This window comes from Pan troglodytes, chromosome 8 (genome assembly GCF_028858775.2).
Source record: "Pan troglodytes isolate AG18354 chromosome 8, NHGRI_mPanTro3-v2.0_pri, whole genome shotgun sequence".
NCBI lineage: Eukaryota > Metazoa > Chordata > Mammalia > Primates > Hominidae > Pan > Pan troglodytes.
The window spans coordinates 107,458,757-107,474,263 of record NC_072406.2 but is presented as its reverse complement, the minus strand read 5'-3'; the positions used below and the strand labels follow the sequence as shown (position 1 = coordinate 107,474,263).

At 44.7% G+C, this 15,507-nt stretch overlaps 1 protein-coding gene across 50 annotated transcripts in view; it reads left to right on the top strand.

Moving 5' to 3' along the window:
* The window catches only part of SORBS1 (sorbin and SH3 domain containing 1), a 249,645-nt gene that overhangs the window by 193,655 nt on the left and 40,483 nt on the right, over positions 1-15,507 (top strand). For 29 of the 50 annotated variants that reach the window (XM_016918956.4, XM_016918944.4, XM_063782047.1 and 26 more), the window contains 3 exons: positions 68-117; positions 9,929-10,101; positions 12,758-12,843. In XM_016918956.4, coding sequence (XP_016774445.1) covers positions 68-117; positions 9,929-10,101; positions 12,758-12,843 — 309 coding nt within the window. Of the gene's footprint in view, positions 1-67; positions 118-9,928; positions 10,102-10,619; positions 12,099-12,757; positions 12,844-15,507 lie in introns of all 50 variants that reach the window. The other 21 variants (XM_016918934.4, XM_016918928.4, XM_016918916.4 and 18 more) reach the window with 1 other exon arrangement.

Sequence of the window (15,507 nt, the reverse complement as noted above, 5' to 3'; positions counted from 1 at the left end):
ATATGAGTCAAAATAAATCATCTGCATTATTTTTTTCTTCTTTTTTTTCTTTTTTGGACATTTACAGAGCTCAGCCATCAGCCCTACTCCGGAAATTTCTTCAGAGACTCCTGGATAGTAAGTTGCCATTTTATTTTGTTTACATTGCTTACTATGTTAAATGTCAGAAATGGGAAGAGAGAAGTTTATATTTTGGACCCAGAGTGTGTTTTGTTTGTATCAGCCTATTGGCTCTGAATGATGTACAGTTTGGTGATAAGAAGTGATCTAATTATAGTCTTCAAATTATTTTTCTTCTGTTCTGTCCTCCTCTTCCAAATTAATTTTGTGATGATTTGTATTACCTTTCATAAAGTTTTCCCCATTTTAGCATCTTCACCTTTAGAATGGGAGTTTATTTGTCTAAGTTTAGAATCCAAGTTCTTGCCTGGCATGGTGGCTTATGCCTGTAATCTCAGCACTTTGGGAGGCTAAGGCAGGAGGATCACTTGAGCCCAGGAGTTCAAGACCAGCCTGGGCAACATAGACCCTGTCTCTACCCCCCCAAAAAAAAAAAAGGAAAAGCTGGGTATGGTGCTATGCATCTATAGTTCCAGCTACTTGGGAGGCTGAGGCAGGAGGATCTCTTGAGCCCAGGAGACTGAGGCTGCAGTGAGCTGAGATTGTACCACTGCACTCCAGTCTGAGTGAAAGAGCCAGACTGTGTCCCAAAAAAGAAAGAAAAAAAATCTCATTTGCTGGTTCTTATGGGGAGGGGAGTGTGACTGAGACAGGCCACATCTGGTGTAAAGATTGTGGGAGGGGGCTGGGTGCAGTGGCTTACACCTGTAATCCCAGCACTTTGGGAGGCTGAGGCAAGCAGATCTCCTGAGGTAAGGAGTTTGAGACCAGCCTGGCCAACATGGTGAAATCCTGTCTTTACTAAAAATGCAAAAAATAGCTGGGCGTGGTCCTAGCTACTTGGGAGGCTGAGGCAGGAGAATCACTTGAACCTGGGAGGCGGAAGGTGCAGTGAGCTGAGATCGCACCACTGCACCCCAGCTTGGGTGACAGAGTGAGACTCCATCTAAAAAAAAAAAAAAAAAAAAATAGACGGGGGGAGGGAGGTGCCGAGAAGGGGCTAATTTACCTGATTCTCACATAGATGGGCATCTGTTTTCCTCTGTCAGTTCTTAGGACTCTGGATGATGCATGCATACCCCACTCCTTTGTGGAGTGCCACCAGCCTCTTCCCCTGCCAAACCATCCTGAATCCTATAGCAGATTGCCTTTCTCAGCACTTTGCTGTGAAGCTGTTATCCCAGCTGAAAATGTTCAGTGCTACCCTCACCTCCTGTTCTATATGTGATAAATAGCAAACATTTTAGCTTATATAGATAGGCCCTCATGGAGCCTTCCTGTACCCAGGCTCACGTTAGTACCTCTGTGGCCCTTACTTCTGTTGCTGTATACCTGACATATACTCTTGTATTTTTATAATTGCTAGTGTATTATAAACTCCTCAAGGTAAGGCCCCAGTCTTCACAGTGCCTGGGGCACCCAGTGAATTTAGGAAAGGACCTTGTTCTGGTAGGAGCTTTTCTTATTTTGTCACCATCGCATCTGTGTCTTGTTCTTTGAAATATGACAATGAGGGGAAGACACACCTATTACCTATTCTAGTAGGGTTGGATAAATCCACAATGAGCAGAGTTGCTGAGTGTATAAGGTTTTTTTTTGACAGATATTGTGGTCTCTGGGACATATCCTACCTACATTGCTGGAGAATGTGCTTTACAGGAAGAGTTTCATTTGAAAGTCAGCAGGGATTTGGGTATTTTGGTGGAAAAATGGAAAAACTTTAATCTTTTTAGGGTAGTGATCAAAAGCTCTAGCTAGATCCATCATGTTAATTTTTCTTCTATAAATATGTGTGTTTCATGATTAATATACCCAGGAGCATAAGAAGAAATTAAGAAGACATATTAAGACAGCAGCTAGAGAAGGACTGCCTTAGGGGACAGTTCCCACCTTGGAGAAGGACTGGTGTAAAGTCTCTTGCATTCACTGTGGGGTTGGTGACTCAGTCGCCAATATGACAGGTGTCAGGGCTCGGGTGTAGCATCAGAACCCGTGTCTCCTACTCTGGCTCTGCAGCTCACTCCCTTTTAAAGAGCTTCCAGTTGAGCCGGGCCTTCAGCTCTAAAAATGACAATAAGTCACAGGTCCTCTAGGTCCTAGGATGTGCCTTCAGAGATGAAGCCCACCAGATGACCCTAGGCTACCTGCAGATAAAGGGTGTCCTCAAGGCCACAGCTCCGAGCAAGCTCTCCTTGGTCCCCCAGGCCACCTCTTTATTCTCAGCTTGTCACTTTGGCAGTCCCGACTGCCCGTGTTAACCCTGCTGCCTGCTCTCCTCCTTTACCTCCTCACCTCCATCCCCCTAAACTGCACAAGACGGAAAGGGCTTCATGGGACAGCTGGCAGAGTGAATTCCCTAGCTCTACTGGATCCAAGGCACTAAGCTCTGTATTCTAATAGGAATGTGGATATAGTCCCTTAATAGTTTTGGGACAAAACACACACACACACAAATAAGGTTAGTAAATGAAAAGGCCAAGTGGCAAATGCTACCACAGGCAGTCAGGATAAAGGAGCACAGGTATTGAATAACATCATTTTAACAATTTATCAGGCATTTACTACGTGCCAGGTCCTGTGCTTGGTATTTTATCTACCTTACCTCATTTAATCCTCTGAACATTCCAAGATGAGGCATTATTTTTAATCCCCATTTTATAGATGAGGAAATAGGCACATCAAAGCAGTGTAATGCCATAGTTCCTCAGCAGGTTCAGGGCAGAGCCATATCCAGATTAGGAACGGTGAAGCTCTAGGCCAAGGGACTAGGGTTGGCAGTAAACTCTCATCTGCCCCATACTGATTCAAAATTTTGTAATAAGTTAGCAGAAGATATACTAAGGTTTAATGTTTTCAAGCTATTAAAAAACAATTTAGACCTGGCGTGGTGGCTCACGTCTGTAATCCCAACACTTTGGGAGGCCAAGGTTGGGGGATCACTTGAGGCCAGAGTTCAAGACCAGTCTGGGCAACATGGCAAAACTTCCTCTTTACAAAAAATACTTTAAAAATTAGCTGGGCTTGGTGGTGCACGTCTGTAGTCCCAGCTACTCAGCAGGCTGAGGTGGAGGATTGCTTCCCCGGGAAGCGGAGGTTGCAGTGAGCCAAGATCGCACCACTGTACTCCAGTCTGAGTGACAGAGCGAGACTCTGTCTCAAGAAAAACAAAAAACAACCCCCCCCCCCCCACACACACACACACAATTTAAGCAACTATTTATGATATTGGGTTAGCAGGATTGGAGGGTACTAATGTAAGCTGACTAAAAGAGCAAATTGTTTTCAGACACTGTAAATGTGAGTGAAGATATTCAATCTGTTAATTTACCAAGAATTCTTATTTATATCACTGAAAATAGGTCTTCAAAGCCTCTGTTTTTCAGCTCTCATGAAATACTTGGCAGGAATAAATGAGTTTTTTCCTCCTGCTATTCTACCATTTGGGGATTTTTCAGTAATTGGGCTTGGTTTTCCCCCAGTTTATCCAAATGAATAAGATTTTTTTATATCTGGAATTGGTAAGGAACCAGCCTAAATGGGGTGCCTGACACAAAGGAAAGCATACAGTAAATGTTTGCTCAATGAATGGATGGATCCGTAAATCTTAATTAACTGAAATCCAACTTGGTTAGCACTGAGGCAGGCAGCTTGTAAGTTGAACCTAGTGCCTTTCACTGGTTGGACAGGAATGATGTGTAGGCAGAAACATTGGCAGGACTTGACCTTAACCCAAAGAATGAAGGAGGAGGAGTCACAGGTGGCCCAGGTTCACAGTTTTGTGGCAACTGGAGAAGTGATGGTGTTGTTTTAAGTCCACTTTAATAAATTGGACAGACTTCAATTGACAATTTTATTAACTAACACTGATTACATATGATAATATTAAAAGAACTGGGAACAGAGAGGAATTCATCCATAGTCCCAATATCCTAATACAACTACAAGTCCTTGCCTTCAATATATATATATTTTATAATTAACATCACAGTGTGTGTCCAGTTTTGTACTTTATTTTCCTAGCATTTCAGATCTATAAATCAGTAGTGGTAACTACTCATTACTTTCGTTTCAATGTATTTCAGCATTGATTAACCTTCTTTGCCTAACCAAAGAGCTTTACTCTATTTGACCAGCAGGTGGCACTCAAGAACAAGCTGTTCTTCCCTATATGGTGATGGTAGACTAGCAAACGCTTTTTCCCCTTAATCTGATTTGAGAACAAAACACAGATCATAACCTGAAGAACTATATGAAACAGTAGAGGTCCTCTGGGACTTTACAAATGTGTCAGAAATCTGTATGCATGTAGGCATTTAATTTTATAGAATCATTTATTCCATTAATATTTATTGAACAACCATGCAAGGCACCAGATATGCAAGGATTAAGAAGATAAACTTTCTGCCCTCAAGGGGTTCCAGGTGTAATAGGGGAGACAGATTTGTAAATAACCAGAGTCCAGTGGGGTGAATGCAATGATGGGGCCCAGGAGGAAGGAGTGAGCACCTATTGTTTTGTGGAGGAAGAAAGGTTAAGCTTTATGGAGGAGGTGCAAATAAAATGTGAATAACAATATCAGTATAAATATAATTTTTTTCATGCAGTACAAAAGGCTATAAAATGAAACTTCTAGAGGATTATCTAGACTCCTTCCTGCAAAGCCACAGTTAACAACAGTTAGGTTTTTTTCCTTCTTCTTCTTGAAATAACTGAATTATTTTGAATGGTGAATGTAAGCTTTATGAGGCTGGAACTTTTTGTCCGTTCTGTTGCCTGTTGAATCTTCACCTAGGAGAGCGATTGACACTTAGTAGATGCTCAGTAAATATTTGTTGACCGAATAAATGAGCAGTAGAATGACATGATGAGATCTTTTCTAGACAGAGATGACTGGAGGGCATCAGGGCTGGAGACTGGGGGAGCAATGCGTGTTTGTTGTACAGTTGTAGGTGAGCGATGATAAGGCGGGAGGTGGAGAGTAAAGGGATTAATGTGAGCTGTGTCAAAGACAGGGAAGAAGCAGGACTTGGTGACTGATTAGGCTTAAGGAGCAAGGAGAGAGAGAAGGGAACCGATTTCCTGAGCTTTCTGGGTTGTGTGATGGAAGATGGTTTGGGACACGTTGAGTTTAAGATGCCTGAGAAACATTCAGGTGGATGTCTAGAAGGCGGTTGAATGTATGTGTCTGGAGCTCAAAAGAAGGGTCTGTGTACATAACAGATCTGCAGGTGGGTTTCTTGTACAATCTCCCCATGCCTATTAGTTTTGCAAGTGAAAGAAATTGAGGCCAAGAGAAACAGACTGTTCGCAAGTTTTTAAACAAGAGTGAGTTTGCCTCTACTGATCCACATTCCTTGCTGGAGTCAGGTGGGAATCCCAGTCTCCAGGACTCTGTCCACTGCCTCCGGAGCCTGCCCATTAGCACAGTTGGAAACAGTTGGTCCTAGGATGATTGCTCTGTTCTCTCACTTTACTCTTCCAGTGAGTGTGTTTTTGTTGAATCCCCTTGAAACTCAGCAGCCAGCTCTGCATCTTAGCCAGAGGCTGAATTCTCTGTGCTAGCTCTTCTTGCTTGCTCTTCCTGAACCAAAATCTGGGTTAATCAAGGCTGCTCAGAGCTGAGCTTCTGAACTTAACTTGTTTTGTTAAGTACTCAGCTGCTATTCCTGATTGGACCTTTCTCAACCAGCCGAGGGGATAAGGCTGCTTCTCTCATCCTCTCTGGTACACTTGGACAGAGCAAGTACTCTGTGACCTTGGGCAAATGCCTTTGACATTCTGGTCTTCAGTTTCCCCTTCTGTACAGTGAAACAAATGGTCTCTCTTCAACATTAGAAGATCTGATGGATATGATACACTTAAAAACATTGTTGTGGCTGGGCATGGTGGCTCATGCCTGTAATCCCAGCACTTTGGGAGGCCAAGGCAGGAGGATCATGAGGTCAGGAGCTCAAGACCAGCCTGGCCAACATAATGAAACCCTGTCTCTACTAAAACTACCAAAAAAAAAAAAAAAAAAAAAAAAAAATTAGCCAGGCGTGGTGGCAGGCACCTGTAGTCCCAGCTACTTGGGAGGCTGAGGCAGGAGAATCACTTGAACGTGGGAGGCGGAGGTTGCAGTGAGCTGAGATCACTCCACTGCACTCCAGCCTGGGTGACACAGCATTGTTGTAGAGCTCTTGGGTATTGTTTTTAAACAAGGAGTGCCTCGGTTTCAAAATGTTACCCATCTGGAAAAAGCATGTTTTGTTAGCTTTGGTATCAGAAAAAAAACAATTGGCTTGGCAAATCCATTCTGAGAGATTTCCTGAGTGCTAGTTTATCATTCTGGTAGGAAGCAGGAAAAAACGGTGATAATGGGTGGAATAAGGCCAGAGAGTGAGGTGGCTGAGGGGTTGGGGTGGGGTGAGATCTGACTGTTGGTGAGGTAGAGCAGAGGTGTGAGGTCAGGCAGCCAGTTATGGTCAAGAGTCATGACAGAACAAAGTTATTAGGAACTTAGGAAGATGGCTTAGAAGTTCTGGACAGGCTGGGCGTGGTGACTCACTTCTGTAATCCCAGCACTTTGGGAGGTCAAGGTGGGTGGATCACCTGAGGTTAGGAGTTTGAGATCAGCCTGACCAACATGATGAAACCCTGTCTCTACTAAAAGTACAAAAATTAGCCGGGTGTGGTGGCGCATGCCTGTAGTCCCAGCTACTAGGAAGGCTGAGGCAGGAGAATCACTTGAACCCGGGAGGCAGAGGTTGCAGTGAGCCAAGATGGCACCACTGCACTCCAGCCTGAGCGACAGAGTGAGATTCTGTCTCAAAAAAAAAAAGTTCTGGCCAAAGCTGAGGCAATTCAGAGGATAGCAGGCACAGCAGAATGGAAGCTGCTGTCAGTCACTCTGTTAAAAGAAAAACTTTAGACAAATTAAATTTAGCAGATTTATTTAAGGCATAGAAGGATTTATGTTCAGGCAGCCCTTAGAACCAGGGGCAGTTCAGAGAGCTTCACCCAGCAACATGGGCAGGCAGCATTTATAAACAACAAAAGACAGCAAGTACAGCTACAGCTGGATTGGTTGCAGCTCCACAGTTGCCTATTTGGGCATTTATATAGATGTGGGCTGATCAGTTGGCAGCCTGGGGTTGGCTGAAGCTTGGCTGCTGTGATTGGCTGAGACTCAGCTACTTGTTATAAGAGCATACTCTTAGATTGTAGTTTGTTTACATAGTTAGGTTGCAGAAGAATAGGAACTCAAAGTATGGATGCAGCCTCAAACACAATTTAGTTTAGTGATCTCCAATGCTTAAGGAGGTGTGGTAGCCCCAAACCAAGGTGGGAGGAGCTTCAGACACCATACCTTCAAAAGAGACCTCAGTCACCACAGCTGTTGGTCAGCAAAGATAAAGGACATCTATTCAAGGATGTTTTTGCTGTTGAAGTTATACAAAAAAGAGGAAACATAGCATTAAACTGAAGGGCAAAATCAGAAAATGCAACCAAAGGGAAGAGGGTGGATAATGAATAGGAAATTTAGAAAAGGGACATATTTATTTTTAATTAGGAAATTCAAAATTATAAGCCAGTTTAGATCAACTCACATTTATTTAAATTGGCATATGGTGCCACAGCCTTGCAAGCTACCCTCAGGTTCTTCCATCTCCTCTAAGTAAAGAGGAAAAGCATTTGACCTCCACATCCAGGCCAGAGTGAATGAAGAGGGCCCTGTGGGAGCTCTGATCCCCACCCTCGGCAGTCCCCTGAAATAGGGTATATAAAGCCCTTAGCCCCCAGGTGGGTACAAGGTGAGGCTCAGTAAGTGGCAGCTCTGCGAGGGGATTACTAGTGCCAGAAGCAATAGTATTGCTCAGGGGACTTTATTATTCTAAGGTGGAGATGTCGCGGTATTCTACCAGAGTCCCCACCTCTTTTCCATTTCTGACTCCTGTGTCTGGTGCCGCTTATCTTAGGGGTGTGTTCATGGTGAGTAACACTCAGCAGTGATGGTGTATACGGAGCTGGAGCATCCCTGAGCTCCCTCTGGTTCCTGTGGTGTGCAAGCCACTGCCTCCTCAGTTGTAGGAAAATGTTGTATCTATTAATAAAACAGCAGCTGAAGGTTGGGCACAGTGGCTCATGCCTGTAATCCCAGCACTTTCGGAGGGCAAGGTGGGAGGATTACTTGAGGCTAGGAGTTCAAGACCAGCCTGGGCAACATAGTAAGACCCTGTCCCAACAAAAAAATAAATTAATAAGCAGTAAAGTAAAACAGGAGCTGAGAGAGAATACTATCTGTGTAGTGCTCAATGACCTGGTTCAAGTTCCAGCCCTGCCATTCTGCTAACCTGCCTACTTTGACAAGTTACTGAATCTCTCAGTGCCTTGTTTCCTCATCTAAAAAATGGCAGAAGTAGGATTGTTAGGATTGAAGTGATAATGATCAATAGGCATGGTGCCTGCCACATAGGACGCCTCACCAAGAGGTGTGTAGAGTTGTTTTTGCTGTCATTATCAGTGACCATGGGGACTCAGAGGCTGCAATTATGCACAGAAAGAAAGGCCAGTTTCCTGGAATGTAAAAGCATCACATTATTGATCATTGCTGGTTGAGTAGAGGAAAATATAGCTGGACAGATGTGTGATCAAGTAGTCACAGTTTGTGGCCCCCGTAGAAGCTAGGTGGGGGGAATATGGGTGTTCACTCTGTAATTCTTTAAGCTGTTCTATATGTTAGTTGATGTTCACAATGAAACAGAGGGATGAAGGAATTCCACCTAGCAATGGGTCTTCAGAGCTGAAAAATCTATTTTGATACCAGTAACCTGAGTTGGGTAGGAATAAAAGAAGCTCAGGAGAAGCCTATGTGGTTCTGCGGGACAGGAGTCATTCACTTAACTGAGAAATATGTGTGTGTGTGTGCGCGCACGCGCGCATGTCTGTGCATGTGCGTGTCTGTGTGTGTGTGTGTGTGAATGACAGTGTGTTAGTGGCAGGCATAGAAAAATGGGATTAGGAGAAGGGAGGGACTCGGTGAGTAAGTACCCTTAATTTTTTTTTCTGTGCCTCACCTCATTCCAAAAGGAATTTGTGGTAACTTGCAGAAATACCTCGATGTTAACAAGATAAAAATAAATGGAGTCTATAAAGGAGCAATTGTTTATGCTTATACTACATGTCAGGTCATAATCTTCTGAACACAAACTTTGAAAGAAGTGAGTGCAAATGTGGCTGTGATACTAAGAGCCCATAGAATCCCAGGTTCCAATTTCACTTGGTCACTGATTTTTCTTGGGCTTCCTCCTTTCATTGATGATTTTATATTCCAAATGCTTACGAAGAATAACCAAGAAAAATAATCCAGGTAGTGGACTTGAAGTAGCTGACACTGCCTGGCTACGTGACAGAGGCACATCTGACAGAGAGCTTGACTGCACCATCTTGCGTGCAGCCATTGGGTCCTCCTGCCCTCCCCTATGTGTGATCCTCCCCCTGTTCTCCCCTATCCTTCCTCCAACCCTTCTTCCCCAGGCAGCGTTCCACAGAATTTTTCTTTTAAAGCACAAATGTAGCCATTTCAATTAGAGAACTTTGCTGTTTGGGCAAGATTCCTGAGCATTCAGGGCTCCATGGGCCTGTCTGTAGAAATGTCTGTCTAAATAAGAGCACTCTTTAGAAAGGACAGTTCTTGATTAGGATACCAGGTGTATTTCTTGTCCTCAGTAGGTAATGTGCTGTTTGAAAAATGTTAAAAGCACTAACTCCTATTCTTATCTTTATTTTTTCCCCTTTCTCTCTTTCTTTCAAAATTACCTGTTCATAGTATATATTCTTCCAACTTCCATGCAGTGAAGAGGGAATCAGACGGGGCTCCTGGGGATCTCACTAGCTTGGAGAATGAGAGACAAATTTATAAAAGTGTCTTGGAAGGTGGTGACATCCCTCTTCAGGGCCTGAGTGGGCTCAAGCGACCATCCAGCTCTGCTTCCACTAAAGGTAATTAACTGGGTGAAGCCTGCAGGCCTCTGTCTCCCATCCACCTCCATTCACTGAGCGTCGGCCGTGGTGAACCTCCAGCAATGGGGATAAGTCCTGCCTTGTTCAGACCCACATTCAGGCCTCAGAGCCCTCTTAAATTCCCTCCCCTATTTTCTTACCGGCCATTTTTCTTTCTGGTTTTAATAGTTTCTGTTCCTTTGACCCCCCAACCTTGCTCTCCTTCAAGATTTCTTTCTCTCTCTCTTTCTCTCTTTCTCTCTCTCTCTCATTCTAATTACCTTTTCTTAGAAATTAGCTGAGCTTTAGCCATTCCTAACTCTAGCAGGGTAGCCATTTTTTTTGTTGTTGCATCCTTGCACCTGCTTTGCAGCACAGATTATTTTGCTTCCGGACCTCGACTGGAAATTTTTTAAAAGCCCTTATGACAAATGAGCATGTTACCTCTCCTTTTTCTTTTTAGCAGCTTTCAGCTTTAACCTAATGGGTCTATTTATTTTATTCTGCATGCTTACCAGTGGATCGTAAAGGTGGGAATGCTCACATGATTTCTTCATCTTCAGTCCATAGCCGAACGTTTAACACTAGCAATGCGTTAGGCCCTGTGTGTAAGCACAAGAAGCCCCTGTCAGCTGCGAAGGCCTGCATTTCGGAAATCCTTCCTTCCAAATTCAAACCCAGGCTCTCTGCTCCCAGCGCTCTTTTGCAGGAACAGAAGAGTATCCTCTTGCCCTCAGAGAAGGCTCAAAGCTGTGAGAACCTTTGTGTTTCTGGTTCTTTAAATGATTCCAAAAGAGGCCTCCCCCTCCAAGTGGGAGGGAGCATTGAGAACCTGCTCATGCGCTCCCGACGGGATTATGACAGCAAGTCGAGCAGTACCATGAGCCTCCAGGAGTACAGCACCAGCGGCAGGAGGCCCTGTCCTCTCTCAAGAAAGGCTGGGATGCAGTTCACCATGCTTTATCGGGACATGCACCAGATCAACCGATCTGGCCTCTTCCTGGGCTCCATCTCCTCCTCCTCGAGTGTGCGGGATCTTGCCTCCCACTTTGAAAAGAGTAGCCTGGCATTGTCCAGGGGTGAGCTGGGCCCCAGCCAGGAGGGCTCGGAACACATCCCCAAGCACACCGTCTCTTCCCGCATCACCGCTTTTGAGCAGCTGATTCAGCGGTCCCGTTCCATGCCATCCCTGGACCTGTCCGGAAGGCTGAGCAAGTCTCCCACACCTGTGCTGTCCCGGGGCAGCCTGACCTCAGCCCGCTCGGCCGAGTCCCTACTTGAGTCAACCAAGCTCCGTCCCAAGGAGATGGATGGGATGAACTCCAGTGGGGTCTATGCTTCCCCAACATGTAGCAATATGGCACACCATGCCTTGAGCTTCAGGGGCCTTGTGCCTTCTGAGCCTCTCTCCACCTGCTCTGATGACGTGGACCGCTGTTCAAATATCTCCACTGACAGCAGAGAAGGCAGTGGCGGCAGTGTTCATGGAGATTTCCCCAAACATCGCCTCAACAAGTGCAAGGGCACCTGCCCGGCCTCATACACCCGCTTCACCACCATCCGGAAGCATGAGCAGCAGCAGACCTCTAGACAGCCTGAGTGGCGCCTGGATGCCAGAGGGGACAAGAGCACCCTCCTCAGGAACATCTACCTAATGAGCCCCCTTCCTTTCCGGCTGAAAAAGCCCCTCCACCACCACCCCAGACAACCTTCCCCTGGTGACTCCTCAGGCCTCCTGGTGGGCCAGAAGCCAGACCTCCCCAGTCAGCCCCATCAGGACCAGCCCCCTTCTGGGGGGAAGCCCGTGGTTCCCACACGCCTGTCTTCCCGACACACCATGGCCAGGCTTAGCTGCAGCTCAGAGCCCTCTCAGGAGAGACTCACGGCCCTGGAGGACTACCCAAGGGCCATTAATAATGGAAACTCCGTGCCATACTCAGACCACAGCCTGGACAGGAACAACAACCCACAAAGTGAACTGGCACCATCCCGTGGAGGTGGCATTTTGTGTGTTTGCCTAGTCTCACCTGCCCGTCCCTCCACTTTGCTTGCATTATCCCGTCCTCCTCTGTGCCCTTGGTGCTCATTTTCTGGTCTGTCCTTTGTTTTCTGTTTGTTTTGCTTGGCAATTAATCATGGCTCGTAGTGGCTGCACTTCTTTAAAAACAAAGCCCCCATGTCATTTAGACTAACCACCAAACTGTGTTTCGAAAGAAAAATTGGCCGTTTAGCTCAACTGAGAAATGTGTTCATTTGAACTCTTGAACCCCTTGCTGTTTGCACCAATCCCCAACATACCCCATGGTTTTTTGAGAGGCAGCCTCTCTCAATGGCCCTATATGTGTGTGAGTGTGTGCCTTGTCCCTATAAGGTCCTGCACGCCTCTTTGTAGGGACACTTTACAAAGAAAGTTCTCTCATTTTGCTCACCTTTTGCCTTCTGAGTAGTTTTCTTTGCATTAAACTAGTTCACAAATAAATCCAAAAAATGGGGTGGGGGGTGGAATTTTTTTTTCCTTCAGAATTCGACCATTGATCATTAATCAAGAATGACTTCAAAATTTTGATATTTATAATAGATGAAAGGTGAACTCTTTTCGCAAGCTGGTTTCCAGCGAAATCTTTGCCTGTTTTAACTCTACTTTGTTGTTTTAAAGATTCAGAATCGCCAAGACATTTTATACCAGCTGATTACTTGGAATCCACGGAAGAATTTATTCGAAGACGTCATGATGATAAAGAGGTAAATCCTACCTTTTAAATCCATTAGTTTTTGCTTGGAAAAATGTATGAAGAAAGTACAGATTCTAGACATCTATCAGAGAGGTGACATGATCTAGCAATTAGAGGCAAAAATTGAGGCTTTCACAAGTGATTTTTTCATATGACATAGGCTCACTCATGCCTCTTTTAGTGGACTTTTCCAAAAAGTAGGACTGATTTCCCCACAGGCACTAGGTTATAAATGCCAAGTCCAGCCAGCACTGCTGCATGGGAGATACAGAGATTGTCCACTGCTGCACTTAATGCCCTGTAAGCTAGAAACCAGAGTTTGCTCTTTCATCCCCGCTCAACCCCACCCTTGATAATCCCTAAAGAAATCCGCCTGCATATTTCTCCAATACTGCCCACCCCTCTGTTGGCACAAAGCATTGTTTAAATTGAGAAGGGTACAACAGGAGAAAGAGGAAAATGAAAAATAGTAATGACCTTGATACATTTTATAAAACAATTTGAGGAAGTTGCCTATAACTCTGTTGCCTTCAATTCAGAAGAAGGCAGATACACCAAGAAATGCTGGAAAACCCCAGCCAAGAACTTCAAAATGTGTATATTTTCTTGTAGCTACTGAAATGCCTGTCCTGCCATGGGGTGACTGTCAGGGCCTGAGAAAGAGCCCCTTTTCTCGGGGATTTGGGAAGAGGAAGTTCTTCATATCAGCCAAATGGGCAAAATCACAAGCTTCTGCTGGGATAAAGCATTGTGATGATACATGCTTTCTGGGCCTCACATCCCCAAGAAAAAGAGTCCTAGAGATTAAACAAGCTCCCAAGCCCATATTCCTGAAATGAATTAAGAGCTGGAAAAATCACCTTGACCTGGTAGCAGTGGGGGAGGGTGTGCGTGTGTGCACAACTCTGTCCTGTTCACGTTCAAGTCTGAAGCCCTTTTTCTCTGTTGTTCTGCTTTGTTGAGTAGTTCCAGAGTTTAGGTGGGGTTTCCCGAAGGATTTAGGATAAGGCTGACTTGGGGATGAGTAGGATGATGATAATTATTGCCACCAGATGGTGAAACAAAAGACAAAAATGAAACCACCGTGGCCAGGTGCAGTGGCTCACGCCTGTAATCCCAGCACTTTGGGAGGCCAAGGCAGGTGGATCACTTACTTGGTCAGGAGTTTGAGACCATCCTGGCTAACACAGTGAAACCCCATCTCCACTAAAAAATACAAAAAAATTAGCTGGGCGTGGTGGCGGGTGCCTGTAATCCTAGCTACTCAGGAGGCTGAGGCAGGAGAATTGCTTGAACCTGGGAGGTGCAGGTTGCAGTGAGCCGAGATGGCGCCATTACACACCAGCCCAGGCGACAGTGCGAGACTCCGTCTCAAAAAAAAAAAAAAAATGAAACCACTATACCTCTCCCCATCTCCAGGCACAATTGAACAGTATTCAATAAGAAACTTGCACCTGTCCATGGAAAGAAATGAGGAAGCATTTGATGTACAGTTATTATTTGTAATAACTCACTAATGATGAGTGTCCATCAGGCCATAGAGCAGATTCATTTCTATAGCTCTTTGTTAACTATTTCCTGCCACAAGATATAAGATTCCCATGTATGTAGGCCAGGGCTGCTATGATGAAGGAAGGTGAAATTCCATTTTAGTAATATAAGCCCTAGTCTCTGACCTAGAAGGTTTTATGGGACAATTCTTGCCTACCACATGGGAGGTGTAGTTTATCTAGTGGTTTAGCAATTGATATATTAGAAGTTACATAAGAAGGCGAGCAGTTGTCTCCTGAATAACACTGGCTCATAGATTCTTAAAAGTTTTGTGTCTTTATCCATGGTTTTTGGCTTATATGGTTAAACTACAGGGCTGAGGGACTTACTAAGGTGAGATTCAAGTACTAGATTGGGAGCTTTGCCCCATTCGATGTCCACTTCCATTGATTATGTTTAACTCCAGCCAGAACACAAGGGGCCTTGAGTAAGAACTGTGGCAGTTTCAAGCATCACTCCATTCCCGTGGCTACAGAAACAGCTCACACTCCCCAGCTCATGGGGTGTCAGTCAGGCCCTCCCCATTGCAAATACTTTATCATTGACATGGATTTTCAGAAAATTAGACATATCAGACTTGGCAGGAACATTAGTGGTCATGTAGTGAAGCCCCTGGTTTAGTCCAGGAAGGGACCACAGCAAGGTAGTAACTTGCCCAGGGCTGGATAGTAAGTTAACTTATACCAATAGCAGAGCTAGAAACCAGGGCTCCAGATGCCTGGACCAGCACTCTGTCTATGGCACTGGGCTTCGCAGAGGACTTTCTCATGTCTTTTCTAATTTAATCTTTACAACTTATTTGAGTACTGGAAATCCCACAGCCATTTGATGAGTTGTCACTTCGTTATTTGTAGTCTTTGGAGAAAAATCGGGCCCACCCTCCTTTAGGGGTGCAAGTCACATGAGGCATTTAATTGCCTGCTGGACAAAGCCTACTGTCTTCCAATGCTAAGAATTATCCGTTCTAATTCATGCTTTCCTACAAGGAAAGTTAATCCCAGGAAAGTAAGATTGTTTAGTATCAGAAAACACATTAAAATTCTATTCCATGGGGTCATTTTAATGGGCATTGAGGGCATTTGGTAAAAAGCAACATTGTTTGATTTTTCAAAGAAGCCTTTAA